Here is a 23,130-nt window from a genome sequence, read left to right on the forward strand (position 1 = left end):
TGGGAGCTTTAGAACAGGAAAGGTAGTGGACAAGTAGACATGCCAAGTTTGCTTCTTGACCATACACTACCAGTTTGTAGTGTTCTCAGGAGGGTGACTAAGTCACTTTCTGGAGAGCATTCCATGAGAGTGTTTGAAACTGTTCCAGTCAACAAGCCTGCCTGCCACCCTGACCTCCTGCAGTGTGTCTCTCCATGCATGAACCAACTGGCCGACGATCTGAAGATAACCTTTCACCAAAAAAAAAAAAAAAAGAGAGAAAGCAAACCAAGTGCAATGCAGGGAGAAGAGACTCACGAGGAGTCCTGAGCTCAGAACTTTGGAGTCAGCATGTTCAGTATCATGAGACTCAAGTTCTGAAGAAGAAAACTGCCCCTACAGATACAAGAACATATTGCCTCCGTGTCACAGCAGCAAGGCTTTGTTTATGTTTCTGCTCTCGGACCTGGGGATTTCCTTTCAGCTGGACCCTGGATCTTGCTGTATTTGGCCATAGTGACAGACAGGAAAGGAGAGGAGGTTCACTTGCTTGCTGGATGTGTCCCCCAGGCCTTCTAGGGACCTGGAGCTGTTGCTCACTTACTCCATGCTCTCTGGGCCCTCCAGGAAAGCATGCAACTGCTCCTTTGGCCATGTTCATGCAGGTCTACAGAAGGTGCTATTGTAGACATTGAGGGAGGGTGCTGCTCAAAAAAGAACTCCCCATGAGTATAGCCACGCCCACCAAAAGGAGGGTGTGGGGTCACTGGGCATGCTGCGGTACAAGTGAACAGACATTGGTTAAGCACGTGGCTGTGACCTATCTGAATACAGAGGTCACAAAAGCCACTGTAGAATTGTCCCACCATAGGTCAGGTTTCAGAATGACCTCAGGCTTGTACCCCTCTGCTCTGGGGACCAGGACTTGAGCAGTCAGTCACTCAAGCCCTACAAACAGGTCTACACTGTGCTGTCCATGAGCTATAATGGGTAGAAAGGTGTTTCCTGGTTTGCAGTCTCAAGATGTACTTCTATTCCATGTCCAGAGACTACAGAAGTCTCTTCTCCACAAGGCTGTCAAGAATGAAGATCACATGAGCTGTAGGCAAAGGAGCAAGCTGCCACAAGTCCCTTTAGCTCAGCCAGGGCATGAGGCCAGCATAGAGGATTCAATGTCTTTTAGAACATTGTATTTGTGGTTGCAGACTTCTACTGAAACATTTCAGGTTTTAGTGATAGAGGAAGAGATTAATATGTTAATAAAGGCGTGGGTTTTTGTTTTTCTTTGTCTGTTAATGTTAAGGTAGGTGAGGTGGCATGTGTATGTAATCCCAGCTCCTGGGAAGCTGTGGCAAGAGGTGAAGAGTTGGGGCTGGAGAGCTGGCTCCACGGTTAAGAGCTCTTGTTGCTCTTGCAGAAAGTACAGTTTGGTTCTCAGCACTCCATGTGGCTCAGAATTGTCCGTCCAATTGCAGTGAATCCAGTGCCCTCTTCGGACCTCCACAGACACTGCATGAACGTGGTACACAGACAGTACATGCTGCCAAAACATTCACACATGTGCAATGAAGAAAGAAAAAAAATGGAGAGTTTGGGGCCAGCCTGGCCTCTAGAGCAAAAATCGGAGAGGAATAGTTTTTACAAATGAGGCAGATGGGCTGGCAGAGTTTTGAGACAATAAGGAGACAAAACCACATTCTTGTTGCAGTGTGCTGCAGTTATCCAGTCAGAGGGCTGGCTACTCAGTAGATCCTTTAATGGGTTCAGAGAACCAGTGGTCTTAAAACAGGAATTGGATACTTGGGAAAGATTCGCACAGAACCTGAAGTAGGACTTGGGAGCAGAACCACAGTAAGGCACATGCTGGTGGTGTCCTGGTGGTGAGAGCGGTAAGGGAGCTATGAGATGGGTTTTTTCTTTGTTATCATTCACCTCTTTCTCTTCCCTTCTCCCCCCACCCCCACCATTTTCTGTAGGCTCTTCAAAGAAACAAGTTCCCGGGACCCAGCCACACTGCGTCTTACTCTTGGCCTCCGATTGCCCGTGGCTGTGATGTGGTAGTCATTTCTCACTGTGGAAATGACCCTTTGTTGTACCTGCCACCGCTGCTTACAATTTTGCAGATAGGGGGCTGCTACAAGTCATTACCAAGTAGAAATGGAGTAAGTTGGAGATCATTTTGAAGTGGATTAAACGTTTATTTTCAAATGACACATATTTTTTTGTAAAGCTGAGGTTGTAGTATTCAATTTTTTTTTGTTTGTTGTTGTTTTTCGAGACAGGGTTTCTCTATATAGTTTTGACACCTTTCCTGGAACTCACTCTGTAGTCTAGGCTGGCCTCGAACTCACAGAGATCCACTGCCTCTGCCTCGGTGCTGGGATTAAAGGCGTGCGCCACCACCGCCCAACGTATTTTACTCAATTTTTTCTCCAACTGCTAGTCTAGAAGTTGGACTGTCAGCCAGGCTTGGTGACACAGGCCTATATTCCCACTAAGGCAGTAGGGTCACAGGTTTTAGGCCACCCTGGGCTATGTAGTGGTTTGAGTACAGCCTCAGACACATGTTAAGATCATGTTTGAATGTAAACAAAACCTGGACTATTGCAAAATAGCCTCTGTTTCTTGAGTGGTTCTTGCCGTGGTTCCCATCTATGGCTTTTAGAGAGGATTGGAGAGTTTGTAAACCAATCTGACCATAATTCATATCATCGCCACACCAGCCGGATGAGATGGCCAGGCCATGCTGTTACTGTCTCACACGAAAGTGTTTAGCGCATGGAAGGCTGTTGGGTTCTTAACTACTTAAAAGTTCAGTTTCTGTTGTCTCATTCCACTCTTTTGTTCCATAGCACCCTCCCTGTTCAATAGTCTTTCCCCATGGAGGAGAAGGACGAGGGAAATGGGGCATAGGGACCAAATGGTGGTGGGTAGTGCCTTGCCGGGTTTGGGCTCTAGAGGACAGTCATTATAAAACTTCCATCCCAGAACATGGGACAGAGGATGCAGTCTAGAGGGTCCGCCATGCACCATAAAGGAAGTGTGGCAAGGAAGCATGCTTAGGTTGCAAAGGATACTGGGATTTATGTTCCCCTGACCCTGCCATACAGTGATTTGTCTTTGGACTCTGCACTGGTTATGTACTGACTTCAGTGTGTGCATTTATACCCCCTAATTAGGTTAAACAGCTGAGCCCAGCTGACCAGGGAAGTGCCATTTTGTGTTGAGACAGGCCTTTCTGGGACAGAACGTGACATCCAGCCCTTGCTCTGCTTTCTCCTTGCCTCCATGGGCAGCCTGCATGCAGGCCTGTGGAGAAGTTGCACTTGTCTGACCCCTCCTAGAGGAAGGAGGACACCAGTCTTGGCTCAGTAGGAAACATGGCAGGCAGGTCACCTTCTGGGGAGTCTGTGGGCTGATGGGAGCTAAGTTCAGAAACGGTCTAAGGAGAGTCAGAGGTGACCACTCTTTTAAGGCATTCATCCACCCTGGTGCTTAGGAGCAGGAAATTGAATCCTACATCTGGGTTCTTGTTTTCTCGACAGTGTATTAGCTGTACAGCCTTGAGGAGCAACTTCACCTATGCACCTCAGACTCTTACCCTGTGAAGTGAGGGAGGCTGTAGGAGTATGTTATGGGATAAATGACTTAGAGAATGCTTTGGATTTAGCTTAAGAAGAACTAGCTCAGTGTTTCTAAACCCACTCTAATGAAATTATATTTTCACTTTTTCATCTCTGTGATGATGATAGCTAAAGACTGCTTCTCTGCCAGGAGACGGTCTGGAAGTCTTGCACGTGCTGTCTTTGGTTCCTAACAACCGTCCGGATTACTTGAATCTGTTTGTCGTTGCAGCCTCTTGCAGTCATCGTGTGTCCCGGCTGGAAAAAGGCCCAGTTTATTTTTGAGTTATTGGGAGACTGTAGCATGTCCTCCAGGCCTCTTCATCCTGTGTTATTAACAATTGGACTTCACAAAGATGAAGCCAAAAATATGAAGCTTCCAAGAGGGTGTAAGCATCCTTTCCAAGCTGTTTGAGTTTCTTTATGGAAGACAGTGAGCTTGCCTAGGCAGCCTGGGACATCATTGCTGGCCACTGGCTCTGACTTGACTTCCTAGTTACCAATGGGTGTCAGTGGTAAAGGCTCAGTCTTGACTCACGTCTCAGAACACTGCATGTTTTCACTCAGTTGTCATATGCTACTGACCATTCACTGTCATATGCTGAGCATGGAGTTGAGGAACTCTGCCTTTCAGCCAAGCAGAGCCTGTGGCAGCTGGGGGTGTAGTCAGATGCTGCAGCTAACACAGGGTGGACAGGGGCTTGCCTTGCTCTCCCAGTAGAGAAATGTCTGCTGAGAAGGAAGTGGAATCATGATGAAGGAAGTGTTGGAGAAACTTGTAGAAAACCTAAAAGATGTTCATTGTTTTTTCTAAATGTAGGTGATGTGATTGTCACAACTCCACACAGCCTTTTGCGACTTCTCACATACCGAAGCTTGTTATTTCTTAGACTGTGCCACCTGGTTCTGGATGAGGTGCAAGTATTATTCTTTGAAGCTAATGAGCAAGTAAGTATGGACACAGTGGGTGTCATTGCTATCCATTGTGTGTTTCTGAAATGTGTCAGCTCTTCAATGCTTCAAGCATCAATCAAAGAATATCCAGTTGGCAAATCAATTAGTTAATATCTATAATTTAGAAGACAGTATGTTTACCTGAAATTTCCTTCCTAATGGTAAATTTCCCTCTGAAGAACAGAAATTCCCAAGGAGATTTGTTAGGTATTTCATTACTATTTCTCTGATTATAGAAGGAACAATCCTAAATGAAAATTAAGAAATAGAGGAGTGGCCGGGAGGTGGTGGCGCACGCCTTTAATCCCAGCACTCGGGAGGCAGAGCCAGGCGGATCTCTGTGAGTTCGAGGCCAGCCTGGGCTACCAAGTGAGTTCTAGGAAAGGTGCAAAGCTACACAGAGAAACCCTGTCTCAAAAAACCAAAAAACAAAAAAAAAGAAAGAAAGAAAGAGAGAGAGGAGCACTTGAAAAGAGATCCACTATCCCTGGTCTTGTACTGAGAGGTAGTCATTCTGTTTTGGAGTATTTCCTTCCTTTTCAATAGCTTTTTATTGATACATACAATTAATAGTAAGAGCTAGTTAGTACTGATTTAGAACTTAAACTTTGCAGTTAATAGTGCTGTGCTGTTCTGAAGCATGATTGTCATTGCTCATAAGCATAACAGCATATTTTAAACCTGTGCCTTGTACATGCTAGGAAAGTGCTAGGTGAGCCACATTCCCTTAAAAGACTGAGTTTTTTGTGAATCATTGTCACATTGTTAGAAGCAATGTGACAAGCTGACCAAGAGTGTTATTTGAGAATGTTGTTGGCCCCAGGTAAAGTTCAGGCTTGTGAAGGTAATGTGTAGATGAACAGTTTTGAACCATTGCCTTTCTGAAAGCAGTAGACAGTTTGGGTTGCTATGGTCAGCATGCTGTCACACTATGCATACTGCTTGCCTGCCATTTGGAGACCTGGGCCTGGGTTAGGTTGTGTTTTCTATGCCAACTGATAATCACTGGGTTCCTATTTGCTTAGTTCCTATTTCCTAGTTAGGTTGAAAATTAATGTAAATGATCATTGTGTCTGTTCTTCAGTGTGTTGCTTGTTTGTTTTTAGTTAATGGGGTCAGCTTTCTATAATTGAGTTTTGAAATCTTTAATGTAAGCATGCTAGTCCCTCGTTACAAACATTGTATACCAGGGTGCTGTTTGTGGCTTAATTCTGTCTCAGTGGAATTTTACAGTGTTTATTGACCAGACATTTTCTTCTTTTAAAAAACGTGTTTTTTTTTTTTCCTTTTTTATCTTTTGAAAGGCTTTACCCACACTAAAACCATCATATGGATAGTCCCTGAATTTTATGTTCTAGCTAATTCTTTACTCTATTTTGAAACAAAGATTAAATTTACTAATTTTTCAGATGTTTGCCATATTAGATAACTTTAAAAAGAATGTGGAAGTGGAAGAGCGGGTGTCTGCACCCCATCAAATTGTGGCAGTGGGTGTTCACTGGAGCAGACACATAGACCATCTGGTCAGAGAGTTCATGAAGGATCCCTACATCGTCATCACCGCCTTGGAGGAGGCTGCCCTCTACGGCAATGTCCAGCAGGTGATGGGGTGGGGCTGATGAGCTCAAGCAAGTAACTTGTATCCCTGCTGTCTGTTAGATAGTGTCTGTGGTTTCAGCCACAGTTGTGTTAGTGGGAGTTATAGTAATATTGGTTTCCTTTGCATTCTTTTCTGTTACAATGATAATATCTCTGGAAGAGAACACCTCAGAGAGCACCTGTTTCTGTGTTCATAAGCAGGTAGTGCATCTGTGCCTGGAGTGTGAGAAAACATCTACTCTACTCCAAGTTCTTGACTTTGTTCCAAGTCAGGCACAGAAGACCTTGATCTTCACCTGTTCTGTAGCGGAAACAGAAATTGTATGTAAGGTAAGCCTGTCCTCATACCAGGATATTCTCACCATTGGTGGGAGCCATAGCTGAGTCTGCTGATCAGAAGTGGACAGACGGGGGTAAGGAGATGCAGTCTCACAGTGTAACTCCAGGCTCTGGAGGAGGGGCTGTGTTGGGAAACACTGAAAGTAGGGGCCTGGCACGGAGGAAGAGCAGGGGCAGTGCTTTAGGCTGTGTCGTGTGCAGTGTGAAAGGATTCGTCAGTGGAAAAAACCTTACACCTGAGCCTGGGTGGTGGCTGTGGTGGCGGCGCATGCCTTTGGTTCCAGCACTTAGGACTCAGAGGCAAAAGAGAGGGAAATAGTGCTTAACTTAAAGTAGATCTTAGATGAAGACTATGGAACCTTGGAGGTGTTTCGGTTGATGGCCTCATTCTTAAGACTTACTGCTTTATGCTCTTGCTGGCAACTGAAAGTTGACATGGGCAGTTAACAGTAGAACTGAGCTTATGTGGTCCTGATGGTGAACTGATGCTTTTGATTTCCTCTTTAGGTAGTAGAAAGCAATTCAATATTTTGCTTGAAAATGCATAAAGAAATGGCTTTTAACTTAAAAAGTACTTTAGAGCAGTGGAAGAAGAAATTAAGTCCTGGCTCTCACATTGTACTAAGTAAGTATTTCGATTTCTGCTTGTATTGAGACGAGGCTAAGCTAATAGTGATCATTTCTTCATTTATATATCTCATATTCAGATTTTGTATTTTTAAGGTTTCAGAATTCATTAGTAATCTTCATTTCAGATGAAAATTAGCCTCCTCCTCCAAGATGCATCTAGGTACCCCGTGGCTCTCAGCTCAGCAGGCAGGGTTCTTTCTGGAGATCTATGTAGAAGTCTGTGTTGATCGGTGTGTCTGTCTGTCCGTTTGTTCATTCATGCACACATCTGTAATGATACTAAGGTTAGTAACCGAAAAATAAAGCTCAAAATGTACAGAGCAAGTGAAAAGTCTATGGGCAGCCTGATTTATGAGAGAGGAAGACATTTTTCAAGCCAAGAGGTCACTGTCCTCTGGAATTTTATCAGTAGTTTGTAGCATTTGGGGCAAAAAGAGAAAGATGTTACTTTGTATATGAAAAGTATGATGTACAACTATGGGTATGACTTAGTGTGTGCCTTCACCTAGTGTGCATGAAGCCTGAGTCCAGTCCTCTGCACCTCAAAGACATAACATGTAGTAGAGAAACATGGATGCTAGGCCTGCTTATGAGAGTTCATGCAGAAACTCCCATTCATGGGGCTTTGTGGACATTCTTTTCTCCAGCCTTAACAGACGACTGCATACCACTCCTGGCCATCACCGATGCCACATGTGTAGTCCACTTCAGCTTTCCTTCCTCACCAAAAGTGTTTGGTGGTCGCCTGTATTGCATGTCTGATCATTTTCAGAATTTAACTGAACAGGTTTGATGAATTTTTATCATATTTTTTGTTCCACTGTGTGTGTGTCTGTATGTCTGTGTTTGTCTGTGTATTGGCAAATTCAAAGCCTACAAAGCTTTATTGAGTAAGATTGGTATGGATGATCTGCCTCTTTTACTCACCTCCAATTTTAAGGGTTCTCCAGCAGAGCAGGTAGATAAAAGAACCAAATCTGTCTTGCTGCTGACGGAGAGAAATGCGAGCCACGCTGTAGGTGTCCTGCGATACTTGGAGCGAGCAGATGCCAAAATCCCATCAGAGCTGTATGAGTTCACCGCTGGGGTCCTGGAAGCCAAAGAAGATAAGAAGGCCAGAAGACCGCTTTGTCCGTATCTTAAGGCTTTTGGATTTTGCAAGTAAGCCGATACTTTTAAAATTGAGTAGTAACATACATTAAAATTCATAGGTAATAAATTTGCCCCTTGGTGAAAATAATCACACACCTATGTCCCTATATTAACCCACTCAATGCACAAGGAGCACTCCTGGACTTCCAGAAATTACTACTTTCTCATAGCTGTTAACACTGCAAGCTTCGCTTTTTTAAAATGACACATATTAATTGTACATACTAATGGGATTCGGTGTGATAGTCCCATAGCTTTCCCAATTTCTAGCAATCACAGTTCTACTTTCTGGTCACTAGATTTTTAAGTTTCCACCTGTAAGAGAACATGCGATGCTTGTTTTTCTGTGGCTAAATTGTTTACTTATTTCTTCCATTTCTATCCATTTGCTGCAAATAATAGGACTTCATTTTTCTTCATAACTAAATATTACTATGCTCTCTTTGTGTACACTGTTTTCTTTTTCCATTAATTTATTGATAAGCATTGTGTCAGTTTGCTTTTTTGCTGGTATTAAAAACACTCTGATCAAAGGCAGCTTAAGGCGGGGGAGGGCTGATTTCAGTATTTTACTTTATTTTGTGGCTTTCTAGTCTGGTCTGTAACTATATTGCCACGTGGTTATCCACTTTTAGTTAATGGGCCTGTGGCAGTTTGTGGTTGGGGCTGTGACATACAGAACTGCTCTGAATGTTTTCATGCATGTCATTCTAGGGAATATGTGTGCACTCCTTCAAGTGATAATAGTTAAGGAGAGACTTCTGTCTTAGAGGTTAACTGGCCTATGCTGCAGATTATGGTGATGTGTCTGGAGGGGCTGGAGAGATGATGCAGCAGTAAAAAGCACTGGCCACTCTTCAGAGGATCTGGGTTAGATTCTCAGCACCTCCATGACTGCTCACAACCATCGGTTACTCCAGTTCTAGGGGACCCAACACCTTCTTCTGGCCTTTTCAGGCACCCGACATGCATTTGATACACAGACATACAAACAGGCAAACAACCATACACAAAATGAAAATGCAAAATTTGAAAAATAAAAATGTCTCTAGGAATAATAAGGAAGTCCCTCTTTAAGTTCCTCCAGTATTGATTAACTAGTGGAGCTGTCCGTACGTGTACGTTGTCGGTCTCCTCTACAGTCAAGAGCTACTTAACAGTTAAATGCTCAGAGTAAAACTTGTGATTGTAGCTGCAGCTCAGCTTCCTGGAGAAGCTCTAACACTTCATGTTAACTTACTTTGTTTCAAAATCTAGTCTTTTTTTTTTTTTTAAGAGACAAAAGAATCTGCCCTGACCGGCACCACATTAATCCAGAAATGGATATCCCAAGGAAATTATCCAATGAAGCTCTGCCAATGTTTGGACACATTAGGGTAAGTTCTGCTAGCATCCTTTGCTGGACAGTCATTTTCATGAAGACTTTTTGTTTGTTTTAGTTTCTTACTAGTTTTTAGGGGAATTTTGTACAATATGTTTTGATTATATTTATCTCCTTCCAGATCCATCTCCATACCCACCAAACTTTGTGTCCTCTTAAAAAAAAAACTGGAGAGCCCAGTTTGTGTTGCCTACATATTCTTGGCTGTGTGGCCCTCCCCTGGAGCATGGTGGTCTGGCAGGGGCTGCACTCTTAGAGAAAACAGGCAGTCTTTAATTAACCACTGTCTGTTGTGTTAGCTTGCTAGGGTTGCTGTCACAAAGCTCCACAGTGGGTGACCACAACACCAGCTATGTTCTCACAATTTCTATCCAGGTATGGGCAAGGCTTCATCCCAGCCAGTGCAGGACAGACAGCATGTCCTTGTCTTTCTTGTCTTCAGCCTCTCCTGCCTCTTCCTGACTTCTGCTGCCTCCTCCTGACCCCTGCTGCCCCCTCCTGACCCCTGCTGCCCCCTCCTGACCTCTGCTGCCCCCTCCTGACCTCTGCTGCCCCCTCCTGACCTCTGCTGCTCCTCCTGACCTCTGCTGCTCCTCCTGACCTCTGCTGCCCCCTCCTGACCTCTGCTGCCCCCTCCTGACCTCTGCTGCCCCCTCCTGACCTCTGCTGCCTCCTCCTGACCTCTGCTGCCTCCTCCTGACCCCCGCTGCCCCCTCCTGACCCCTGCTGCCCCCTCCTGACCTCTGCTGCCTCCTCCTGATTCCTGCTGCCCCCTCCTGACCTCTGCTGCCCCCTCCTGACCTCTGCTGCTCCTCCTGACCTCTGCTGCCCCCTCCTGACCTCCTCTGCCCTCTAGGGCATAAACAGGAAGGAGGAGAGGCAAGAAAATGTAGGTGAGGGGTTGGGATTTGTGTGGGTTAATATGTTCAACATACACCTGTACAAAAGCTTTAAAATACACATTAAATTTGCTAAATAGATGTATAAAGAGTTCAGCTAAAAAGTAAACAAAGGAGCCGGGCAGTGGTGGCACACACTTTAATCCCAGCACTTGGGAGGCAGAGGCAGGTGGATCTCTGTGAGTTCGAGGCCAGCCTGGTCTACCAAGTGAGTTCCAGGAAAGGTGCAAAGCTACACAGAGAAATCCTGTCTTGAAAAAACAAAAAACAAACAAAAAAAAGTTAACAAAGGAGCATGTAACTAAGTGAGGTGTTTGTTTATTGTGTATATGCATGTGAGTGCACCGGTACAGGTCAGAGATCAAAGGTCAATCTGCCTCTTTCTGGGATCTAAGCACGAAGGATCCATCTCAAGATATCAGGGCTTTGTGCATGTCCCTCCACTACTGAGCCATCTTTCTGACCCTAAAATGAGGTTGTTGAATGATGGAATTTTCTCTGAAATATCCTCGGTTAAGTTGACAATGCTAGTGAGGTTATTTATGCATATGGTGTTTATTCGGCTTTGGGTCAGGATTTGGCAAACCTTGGGTTCTTAGTATGTCTGCTGATTTCTGCAGGCATCACTTGTGCAGGTTTTTTTCAGCTGTGTTCTACATATGACTGCTGTATTTATTTCAGATAATACCTTTTTACATTTCAAATGCAACCAGTTACTTTGGTCGTATAATTGATAAACACTTGGATCTTTATGCAACTCTCAATGCTGAAATGAATGAATATTTTAAGGATCCCAGTAATAAAGCAGCTGCTGAAAAGGTGGAGAGTTTGGGGTTGTACGGACTAGAAGAAAAAACAATTTTCCAGAGGTAAATGATCAGTCATCTCCTCTCTACAGTTGTGAGACATGAATAATTTAAGCATTATTGAATACTTATTCTCACTACTGTCTGTTGTGTGAGTGTGTGTACCCTGAGCCTGGCCACCTCCCAGAAAGGTGGTGCTTGCACACTCTGCTCAAAACACTTGGTACAGATGTGCGTAGGGTATCTACTAGCTCCTGAGCACAGAGTCCAGTGGCCATGTTCCTCCAAACATTAATTCACCACTGTATGTAGCACACATACTCCTCTGTAACAGTGAATGTCTCTCTGAATCCTGTAAGAGAGGCTTTGTTGTCACTTTACAGAAAAGCAGATGGAGCTGGGCCTTGTTGAGGAAGTTGTCTAAGGCCAGCTCAGTGGGTAGCACAACTGGTAGTCCAGCCTGGCCACCCAGCCCACATGCTTGTTGGCACTTACCTTTCTGAATCCACAGCCGGCACTGGTGGTGTTGGCCTCATTTCAGCAAACAGTGTCTTTCCTTTGCTGTGTTAAGCTTAGTTCGTGGATCAGGTCCAGGGTTCATGGTTCTGTCAAGCAGTGCTGCCTGTCCATGGTGCTGTGTGCTTCAGACAGTGTCTGGAAGGACTCCTGCTGTAGTGTGAAGCTGCAGTGTGCAGAATAAGCTGGCTTCCTTTTGGATTCCCTGATGTCTCTGCTGTTCTTTAGGGTTCAGGTGTTGGAGGTGAGCCAGAAGGAAGATACCTGGGGCTTGGGGAGTGTCCTGGTGAAATTCATAGATGAAGGTGGGACCAAACTCATCTCAAGAGACCAGCTGCTGCTGCTCCCAGAGAAGTTCCACACTCTGCCCCCTCAAGCTGTGGAGTTCATTGTTTGTAGGGTGAAACCAGCTGACAGTGAAATTGAATGGAACCCAAAGGTGGGTTACTTTACCTTTTATGTTTTATTGACTTACGCAATACATTTAACCCAGAATATACAAAGAATTGGTACTTATTTTAAGTATGTATATGTGGAGGGATTTTTTTTTAATGTGGGGTTTTACTATGTTGCCCAGGGTAGTCTTGAACTAGATCCAAACAGTCTTTTTGGGTCAGCCTACTAAATAGTTGAGACTCTAGCTCCTGGTGTTTATTAGTGTCTTAAAGTCCAGCCTTTGCTGTGTAGTTGTAGGTCATTAAAAGCATGATTTGCTGAGGTCTCTACTGTTGCAAGACAGCACAATGTGCCACCTGAAGTGGACTTAAGCACCCATACTAGAGGTGCCAAGCCCCCTGGCATTGTGGTGGGAGAGCCAAAGTTAGGTCTTATATTTTAGTTACTGTGCCTAGGGGCCATGAAACAGAAATGCCTCTCACCCGTAAGCCCTTGCCCAAAAACAGATATGTTAGTGGGAGATAACAAGCCTCATGTTTTCACTTTGCTAGACAAGTCTGTTTGACCCACCTGCACTGGATGTGCTTGATCATATGTAGGCAGAAGGTAGGCAGGAAATAAGTCAGAGATATGTAAGGATGTATGTTTGCCGCTGATTGGATGTAGGTGGGAGGTACACAGGGTGGAAATACATCAGGATGTATGCTTGCCCTTGACTGGACCTGATTGGAAATATGGTGGCCTTATTTAGGTTTGCCTTCTTTAGCCTCTGCAAAATGTGACTCATTGCCATTTCCTGGGAACCCAAGAGTGGACTTAACAGAGTCTGTCTTTCTGGCCAGTATTTCATTACAGCTGGCTTCAAATATGGCTCAAACTGGTAGTGGTCTTACTCTGGCCTGGCAGGATTAACAGGAGCTGTTGTCACTGGTGCTCTGTCTTAGAATGTATAACATGTGGGTCAAGGTAAAAAGGGGGCTTCAGCTCGAAAAAGAAAACAGTGTGAATACCTATTAAAATAGAGTCACAGGTTATGGATGTTCCTTGGGAGGCCAAGCGATTCTGTGAGGATTGGGAGGGTGGATTAAAAATAGAGTGACAGATGCCAGAGCAGGTCACAAAGGAAGAGCTATTTCCTCTGGACCCTATGGGGTCACTAAAATGTCATCAATCAGATAGGGTGTTAACAGCAGAGAAAAATGCTTATTCCATGTAATGTAACACAGAAGGCCACCCCACTCGGACTCACATAGCAGTCTGAGGGGTGGAGGGCCTGAGAGACAGTCCCACTCTTGCCAGAGCAATGCATTCTTGATAATGTACCTGATTTTAGAAGAGTAAGTCGTGGAAGCTGCTTAATTGGAGATGAGATAAGCCAGTATAATGAGCAAATTGAAAACTGGCTGGGTTTTAAACAAGAATAAGTACTACCTAGGAAGTAAGTCAATATCAGGGATAAAGATACAACCTTGATGTTACAAGTTTAATGAAGAATAGCCTTTTCCGGCTGGAAACTTTCCTCATTTGTTCTAATAAGAACTTCCTGAGTGTCCATTGTATGTCAGGGCCATGCTGACGTCCGCACCCCTCAGCAGGAAAGCTGCAGTCCTTATCCTTTAGGAAATCTTCTTGGTCTGTAAAGATGGCTTGGCCAAGAATCTCACTGAAGGATCTCCTTCTGTAAAAATGAGAGTCCTGGTTAGGCTTTCTGCTGCTGTAATGAAACCATGACCAAAGCAAGTTCTGGAGGAAAGGGTGTATTTGGCTCACACTTCCACATAGTAGTCCATCACTGAAAGAATCAGGGCAGGAGCCTGGAAGCAGGAGCTGATGCAGAGGCCATGGAGGGGTGCTGTTTACTGGTTTGCTTATCATGGCTTGCTCAGCCTGCTTTCTTAGAGACCCCAAGACCACCAGACCAGGGATGGCACCAACCGCCATGGGCTGGGTCCTCCCCCATTAATCACTAATTACAAAGTGCCTTACAGGCAGATCTGTTCTCAATTGAGGTCCCTCCTTTCAGATGCCTCCAGCTTGTGTCAGTGTGACATAAAATTAGCTAGCACTCCAGGGTGGTGGTAGTACACTCCTTTACTCCCAGCACCTAGGAGGCAGAGGCAGGCAGATCTCTGTGAGTTTGAGGCCAGTCTGGTCTACAGAGCGATTTTCAGGACAGCCAGGGCTACACAGAGAAACCCTGTCTTGGGGGAAACAAAACAAAACAAAACAAAACAAAACTAGCCAGCACATGGGACAAGTTCTCCTGTGTGTTGTTCCCAATTCACTCATTGTCTCAAGGGCACCAAAACAATCTCATGACCAGGGCCGACTCTCTCCTGTCCTGCCTTAAGAGGGATTCAATAGGTGTGGGTGGTAACTCAGACAGCTCTTGTCTGCTGTGGCCCTCCCAGAGAGGAAAGTGGCACTGCACCTGTGAGAGAGAGAGCAGGGGCCTCAGTTGAGTGTCATGGTTGCAGAGAGTCCTGTGGTCATAAGACCTTCTGGAGAAACAAGGAGAGCCTGTACTCCACTCACTGAGCTGGCAAGGAAGGCAACTTCCAGATGCTGATGGTTTTCTGAGCTTGATAGAGGAGGTGGGTCCACCAGCCGTAGTGAGAGCCATCATTTACAGGTCCAAAGGCATGGACCCCGTCCTGTTCCCAGTACTCATGTGAGTCCTCACATGGGCAAGTTCCTGCACCTCTGCACATCTGCTGTTGTTAAACTCTACTGCACCTCTGACAAGAACTGGGGCTGATGCCTACCTAGCCTCATAGAGCTGTTGAGAAGCAGGTGCAATGTGTAGCATGTACTGTGTACTTTACAGCACATGTCAGATGAGATGCTTGCCCGAAGCCTCAGTTGAATAACAAAAGTACTTTTTTTTTCAGGTTACTAGATACATTCATCATAAGATTGTTGGGAAAATGCATGATGCCAAAGTGGTACTAGCTTTGGGAAATACCCTTTGGATTGATCCAATGGTAAGTGTTTAGTCTTCTTCAAAAGAAATCTGCTTAGGGGTTGGGGATTTAGCTCAGTGGTAGAGCACTTGCCTAGCAAGCATAAGGCCCTGGGTTCGATCCTCAGCTTAAAAAAAAAATCTGCTTGGACGGCCCCCAGAAATGATGTAAAGGATCCTAGTCTGTTCCTAGAAATGAAGGTTTATTTGGGGTTCTATGTTAGGGGAGATGTTTTGAATGTTATTTGGGTCTTGAGTTTGGTATGGGTTTTGTTTTTGTCTGGTGGGATATTTTACATGGTAACAGAGCATGTGGGCACATCTGTAACATAGTTGATGGCTATGAGTATTTCCTTCCTGCATGTAGCATTTTCCAGTATTTACAATGGTGTTTCATTTTACCCTTTGAATGATCAAATCATTACAGGGGATTCTGAGCCCCTTGCCCAACCTATTTGAGAAGTCACGGGTCAGTGTCTGTTGCCACAGTGCCTGCCTTTCCTAGTTCCTAAAGCCCTGGGCCTGCTCAGTAATTACTAATGAGGCACCCAGGCGGGCCTAGGCACTCAGAGCTGTTCACAGTTCCTGCTGCATCTCTTCACCATGCATCCTAAGGCTAGACTGCACCCTTGAATTCCGTGTGGGAAGAAAGCAGACGAGGCTTCCTACTCTGGGGCCAACATGGAGAGGACATGTGACACATGACATGTGGCTCAGGCCTGTATGTCTCGCTGACATTGTCCCTTATCCTCACACCTTAAGAATTCTTCACAGTCCTGCTGCATTAGACAAGCCTTATTTGTTATTATTCATAATATTTAAAGGAATTCAGTTCCTATCTTGTTGAAAGTAAAATTCATAAGGATGGAAAAGCTTTAACACATTAAAGTGGGGAATTTGGGTGTAAGATTTATGAATAAGAAAAAAAGTCATTTTTAGGAAAGAAAAACATCAGTTACCAGAGCAGGTAAGTAGAAATATTTAGGAGTTTTAAGTAGTGTTGACATAGTTAGGATTATAATTTTCTTTATTAGAGAAAAAAGGGAAGTTTTATTAGGCAGAGTTTTTTGTTTGTTTGTTTTTGTTTTTCGAGACAGGGTTTCTCTCTGTAGCTTTGTGCCTCTCCTGGATCTTGCTCTGTAGCCCATGCTAGTCTCGAACTCACAGAGATCCACCTGGCTGCCTCCCGAGTGCTGGGATTAAAGGCGTGTGCCATCACGAGTTTTTTTTTTTTAATACCATCAGAATATCAAGTAAAAAAGAAAACTCTCTTGGAAAACATGTTTCCACAGCTGCGAAGTATACGGCAATATCTCCTGACGCACTGAAGGGGAGCAGCACCCCAGCTTGTCCTCCCTTCCCAGAGCAACTCCCTGTCACTCAGAGTGCAGGTGACTCTTCTGTGCATCCCTCAGCTGGAGTGTATGCCCGGGGTTCATCCCCACCCTTCCACAGAAAGGGGCACCTGACTTGTGTCCACACTTCTCCACACAGGAACCCCAATGTTAGAGATTCCACAGCTTACTTAAATTGCATAAATTGAAATGCTTTGGCCACAGAAAAGACAAACAAAAACCAAAAAACTGTGTAGAACGCGGTACTTGAGGCTTGGCAGGAGGAGTCCTTTCAAGACACATGAGGACTCTGAGACTTGTCAGAGAGGCCAAAGGAAAGCAGGAAAGAAGAAAGTATGCGTTTGCATCTGACTGCAGCATCCTAGATTGCTGTGCACTAGGGTGGCATTCCAGGCTTCTGCCCATAACTCACATTATTGCCACAGCGCGGGCGGGACTTAAGGACGCTGCCGTCACCTCTGATACAATAACTGGCTGCTGCAGCAGGAAGCCCCTGCACACTGAGACATGTGTCCCAGTGCATCTGACTAGTAGGAAGACATGAGAGGCTGTGAGAGAGCTTGTGATCCAGTCAAGGTTCAGATGTGACTCTTACAAATGTTTTCCCCCCTTTGGTTGAAGGTGCATGTTACAAAACTTTCAAATCTAAAAACTTCTATCATTGATTATAATGTTCGAGCTGAAATTTTATCCATGGGAATGGGTATTGATAATTCAGAACATGTGGAACAACTGAAAAGACTATACAAAGAAGCCAGACTACCAGCTTTCAAGGACCTTCTAGGCCAGACCTCGTAAGTGCATTTCTGTCTCCCTTTGGGAAAGCTATGTTAAGTTAGAGGAATCTTTCTGTGTCCTAGCACTCAGCTTGAAGAGCTTTCAGGGTTCACCAACTTACCCCTCTAGTGTTGCTGGATGGTATAAACAAATCTAAGGCGTATTGTTTTTGTTTCTTTTACTGAAAGGACTTTTGTTGACATTTTATTTGCTGATAGCACAGTGTGCAGTTTGAAGTACACTTGGGACTCTAGAGGGAAAACAGATGGGGCTCCATGGCTTTGTACTTCCGTTTGAATGGACACATGCTTTGTCTGGTCCATGTCTGGCTACAGTGTCTCACACTGAGCCTACGGTTGGTCTGGACTGTGTGTAGAGCTGTAGAGCTAAGTATGTGCTCTTTCTTACTGTAGAGCTAAGTATGTCCCTTTGAGTATGTCATGTTGACCTGGTGTGCTGCTGGCTAGGGAGATGTCCAGTTAGGATGCAGTGCACCCTCCTCTGCCCAGGCATCTGCTGCTGTGTTCTGTGATGGTTTCTGATGGGTGGAATTGAGCTGTGCTTACCGATACTGCCCACCAGTTTGTCTTCTTTACTAGAGAGCATGCAGGAAAGAGTGGGCTTCATGACATTTGCTCACATGTGCATAATCCTTGGATCATATTGCTGCCATCACCCTTCCATCCCTTCTCCGTCTTGCCTCTCATCCTCCTCCTCCTCCCCTAGACAGTCCCTTCGTGTGTACTCTAGAGGATCTGTAGCAAGATGGGCATGCTGGTTTTGCCTGTAATCCCAGGACCTAGAGAATTGAGGCAGAGGATTGCTGTATATTTGAAGCCAGTCTGGGCTCCAGAATAAAGTTACATCTCAAGGAAAGGAAGGCGAGGGGAGCTCAGTTGTACCAAAAGCTTATCAGAGAACAGTGTAGACACCTACTAGAGGTAGAACAAAAGACTGGAGTCTCCCCTTGACAGTGAGCAGTTAGGAGATGAAAGGGCTTGGGCTCAGCTTAGCTGCCAGCAGGAATGAGCGAGTCAGAACTATGGGGAGGGATCTGGCTGGAGAGAGGGCTCAGTGGTTAAGAGTGCCTGCTGCTCTGACAGAGAACCCAAGTTCAGTGCTGAGTAACTCTGAACTGATTGCCATAGTGACTGCACACTTCAGATGCCTACCCGTAGGAACCATGTCCTCACCAGAATTTGAGGTCCTTTGTTTTCTTACCAATCGTGAAATGGGATCTCAAAGCAGTTTTCCTTTGCGTTTCCCTGACCGCTAAGGATGAACACTTTTCCAAGTATTTATTGACCGTTTGAATTCTTCTTTTGAGGATTTGTCTATTCAGTTCATCAAAGCATTTACTGACTGCTAATTTTGTTGTTTTGTGTTTAATTTTACAATACTTCACACATCCTGCCTGGTGCCTTCCCTCCATTTCTGTGCACTTTCTCTCCACTCTGGGGATTTGTCCTTTGCTGTACAAGGTTGGCTTCCTGTAATCTCATTGGTCAATTCTTGGAATGATTTGCTGATTTGTTATGGCCCTGGCCATAACAGGATGACCCAGGTGGCCTCTGGGTTTACTGTTGTGATCCTCTGTGACCTTGGAAGGTTCTAACATTACAGCCAGAAGGGAAGAAAGTGGCCAAAGAGTCTGGTGAAGATAAAAATAGCTTGTGACATGAAATATTTTTAGTTTTTGTTGGAAGAAATTGGATATTTGTGGAATTAGGATACAAATTGTTTTCTACACATCTCAAGGGAAGGAAAATCCTATTATAAGGTATTCTTTAATAATGAACATGCCATTACTGTTGAGATTTTATTTTAGACATTTTTAATTGATTCTTTGTGGATTTTACATCATGTATCCCAATCCCATTCATCTCCCCACCCCTTCATTATCCTCCCTCTGCCCTTGTAACCCCCCCCACCTAAATAAAATTTAAAAGAAAAGCAAAAAACAAAAACGAACATACAAAAGAAAAAGAAAAAAGCCTCGGCATGGAAGCTGTAGTGTGACACAGTAAACCCTTTAGTCCATAAATCTTTACTAGTAAGGATTCATTGCAAAGAATTATTGGTCTGGTTCTAGACCTCTGACTTCGTTACACGATAGATACTGGGACTCCTCTTGGATACCCTGTTGTTGAATTATGTCATGGAGATCCTGCAGCTTTGGATCTGCAGATCTGGCCCCTTCACATGCTCCACAGTTCATAGATGAGGTGGATGTTGGGGTATCTCACAGTCCTGGATCTAGGCCAGGGTGGTAGCTGGGTTGGTCAGCCCACCAACTTTCCTTCCAGGGCGAGCTCTCCAGCACTGCCCAGCTATCTCACCCACTGCAGCAGGCATCGAGGAGCAGGGCCAGTTCTCCTGCTCTCATGCCTTAGGCCTGGCTCCCCCACACCCACACCACCAGGGCCCACTCTCCTGATGGTTGCAGCTGGTGAGGTGCAAGGCCAGCTCTTCCATTCCCATGCCCCTGAGGCCAGCTCTCCTGCCTCCCACAGGTGGCAAGGGGCAGGACAGGAGGGCATCCTTTCCTCACCCATGCCACCACATGGCAGATGAGGTGGGCAGGGTCAGCTCTCCCACTCTCTTGTAGGTAGCAAAGGGCAAGGGGAACACGCCATCGAGTGACAGATAGTGGGGCTAGCTCTTCTACTCTCCCCTTCAGGGCCAGCTCACCTGTAGCCCTGCCAACCAGGTCAGCTCTACTGTGCTTCCCAGGCAAGGTGCAGGGCTCACTCTCCCAAGTGCTGCGGGGGGGGGGGGGGGGTAGTTCTCCCTAGTGCTGCAGCCAGGGAGGGGGGAGGGGTGCAGCCAACTCTGTGTGGCCCTTTCCTCACTGTCTTTAGTGATAACAGGAGCCGTGGACATCAACACAGACTGCGGTTGTGGCAGGGCCACAGACCCAGACATGGCCCTTGGCAGCAGCCCAGGTTTGGACAACACCATGGCCTCAGGTGGCCACTCAGATCTGTACATGGCCCTATCAACAGCACAGCCCTCAGACACTAAGATAGCAGCCCAGACCCCTGTTGTTGGTGTGGCCCTTGGTGGCAACACGGGCCATGGATGTCAACATAGACCCCAGCTGCGGTTGGAACATGGACCCAAACATGGTCCTTGTCAGCATCCCATGCCAGGATGTCACCATGACCCTGGTTGGCAGTACAGGTCACTGAGGGCAGCATGGACCCAGCAGTTGTGTGGCCCTCTAATACCAACATGGCATCAGGTGGTGGCCCAGGTCCCAGGTATCTGCATGGTCCTCAGTGGCAACAAGAACCTTGGACATCAGTTCAGACCCTGGCTGTGGCTAGGCCACAGACCCAGAAAGGACCCAGGCTGCAGCTGAGCCCGTACAATGCTGTGGCTGGCATCTCAGGTCACCTGGATTAGCATGGCCCCAGTGGCAGTGTGGCACTTGAGCATCAACATGTCCCCACGTAGCAACCCAGCCCCTGGACATCTGCTTGGCCTTGAATGGTAACAGGAGCCACAGGCATCAATGCAGACCCTGGCTACCATAGGGTCATAGACCCAGACATGACTCTCTGTTCCAGGTCTGGACATCACTGTGGCCCCAGGTGGCAGCATGACCCTCAAACACCAACATGGCCTCAGGTATTGGCCCAGACTACAGGCTTCTGCACAGCCCTCCATGGTAACAGGAGCCACTGACATTAGCACAGGCCCTGGCATACATACATAGCCCTTGGCAACAGACCAGGCCAGATGTCATCATGGACCCAGGCGACAGTGCAGCTCTCTTAGAAAGGCATGGCCCCTGTCGGGGCATATCCCTCAGACACCAACATGGTCACAGGCCCACCCTCTGGGTGTCCAAAGGGCCCTCAGTGCTAACAGGAGCAATATCAGTATAGACCATTACAGCTGCATCAGGCCATGGATCCAGGCATGGTCCTTGGCAGCAGCCCAGGCCCAGATATCACCATGGGTCCCAGTGGCAAGCAGTCCACCCACATCAGCTGGTTCCTCACTGTCCTCCACCCTTCAGATCTGCCTCTCCTCCCCAGCACATGGACCTTTGTGCACCCTGCTCTCTTTCCCCCGTTTCTCCGTCAATACTCACCATAATGGAGCCCAACTGCTAGGCTCCACAGGCTCATGGGTGATGAAGGCAAATGTCCTGGGGCAGAGCTGTAGCTGTCCTCCATATGCCTGGGCCTCATGGCTCCATTCGGCTGGTGGTTGACCTCTGCCTGCCCTACTGTTGAGATTTAATCCTAACTCTGGACAGAGGCAGTGAAAGTCCCTTTCACGCTGTGGCCTTAGAATTGAACAGAGAAAAGTCTTAGTTTGGATGTGGTCGGAGCCAAGGTCAGGGCCTAGACAGATACAGAGCCTTTGAGGAATAGGGTGAAGCAGTCTGGAAAGAGATACCTATTACATAGCACTTAGCAACTCAAGTTCAGGAAGACTCTGACAGAGTGTGGGGGTGGTGGCAGAGACCCTCTAGGGCTATGGAGACAGCCTTTGAGAAGCATTCAAGAGCCAGCCAGGTTTGGAGCATTAGAGTCATAGTAGATGGTAGAGTGGGAGTGGGCAGGTTTAACATCTCTGGCTGTGTAGTTAGACTGTGGGTATGACAGGCATTCTAAATAACTGAAGGCAGTTTGTGGGGAGGAGGAGATACGGTGTTCAGTGAGATGGGTTGGCAGGTGGGGTAAGAGGATGTTCTGGGCACTGCCTGATGGAGAAGTCACAGGACTGAGGGGTTGACAGAGACCGGGACTGGGATTCTGAGATGCAGTGACAGGGTGTTGGTGCTATGGATAAGAAGAGATGTTTGGGTGGGGGCAGCTCATTGGAGAAAAGGGCCAGGGCTGTTTCTAGGGCAAGGTAAGTTTTAAGGTCATTGGAAGGGCAAGCTGCATCAAGGAAATGGCTGGGAGGAAGGCCCTTGGCCTGCTGGCACTGAGGGTGAATGGAGGTCTGTGGGAGGGCGGGGCAGCCTGGGGTCAGGCCAGGCTTGTATGAGTATGGAGGTTCATTGCTTCAGCGGTGGCAGTGATGGAGGCCCTAGGCCTCGGTTCACAGTTGATCAGAAGCCTCTGGAGACTGAACCCTGGCTTCTTTAGAGATGTTGTATCAGTGTCATGTAAGTGTCAACTGAACTCCCTCTGAAAGCCTGCAGAGTGAATTACATTGTCATCTATAAGCAAGGGAACGGTGCAGGGTTGCAAGGAGGTGTCTGCCTTGTATTGACCTTCTTACGTCTAAACTAACATGACTGTGGTGCTGGTTATTTTTGTCAACTTGACACAGACCTAGACATATTTGGAAAGAGGGAACCCAGATTAAGAAAATACTTCCATTTTAGGGGCTGTAGGCAAGCCTTTAGGGGATTTTTTAAAATTAATGCTTGTTGTGGGAGGAGCCAGCTCTTTATAGGTGGTGCCACCCTTGGGCAGGTGGTCCTGGGTTCTATAAGAAAACATGCTGAGGGGCTGGAGAGATGGCTCAGAGGTTAAGAGCACCAACTGCTCTTCCAGAGGTCCTGAGTTCAATTCCCAGCACCACATGGTGGCTCACAACCATCTGTAATGAGGTCTGGTGCCCTGCCCTCTTCTGTGTCCATAATAAAAATTAAAAAAAGAAAGAAAGAGAAGAGAAAACATGCTGAACAACCCTGAGGAGCAAACAAGTAAGCAGCACTCCTTCACGGCCTCTGCGTCAGCCCCTGCCTCCAGTTCCCTGCCCTCCTTCAGTGATGGACTGTGATATGGAAC

General features: G+C 46.2%; 1 protein-coding gene across 1 annotated transcript in view; it reads left to right on the top strand.

The window, feature by feature from the left end:
* Tdrd12 (tudor domain containing 12) overlaps positions 1-23,130 on the top strand; it is a 67,850-nt gene that overhangs the window by 41,465 nt on the left and 3,255 nt on the right. The window contains exons 13-25 of the mRNA XM_036207079.1: positions 1,956-2,141; positions 3,835-3,991; positions 4,423-4,550; positions 5,966-6,157; positions 6,357-6,485; positions 7,002-7,119; positions 7,772-7,911; positions 8,065-8,285; positions 9,553-9,652; positions 11,238-11,425; positions 12,107-12,317; positions 15,166-15,258; positions 17,213-17,385. Coding sequence (XP_036062972.1) covers positions 1,956-2,141; positions 3,835-3,991; positions 4,423-4,550; positions 5,966-6,157; positions 6,357-6,485; positions 7,002-7,119; positions 7,772-7,911; positions 8,065-8,285; positions 9,553-9,652; positions 11,238-11,425; positions 12,107-12,317; positions 15,166-15,258; positions 17,213-17,385 — 2,036 coding nt within the window. The remainder of the gene's footprint in view (positions 1-1,955; positions 2,142-3,834; positions 3,992-4,422; positions 4,551-5,965; positions 6,158-6,356; positions 6,486-7,001; positions 7,120-7,771; positions 7,912-8,064; positions 8,286-9,552; positions 9,653-11,237; positions 11,426-12,106; positions 12,318-15,165; positions 15,259-17,212; positions 17,386-23,130) is intronic.

The sequence above is a fragment of the Onychomys torridus genome, chromosome 1, assembly GCF_903995425.1.
Source record: "Onychomys torridus chromosome 1, mOncTor1.1, whole genome shotgun sequence".
NCBI classification, from domain to species: Eukaryota; Metazoa; Chordata; class Mammalia; order Rodentia; family Cricetidae; genus Onychomys; species Onychomys torridus.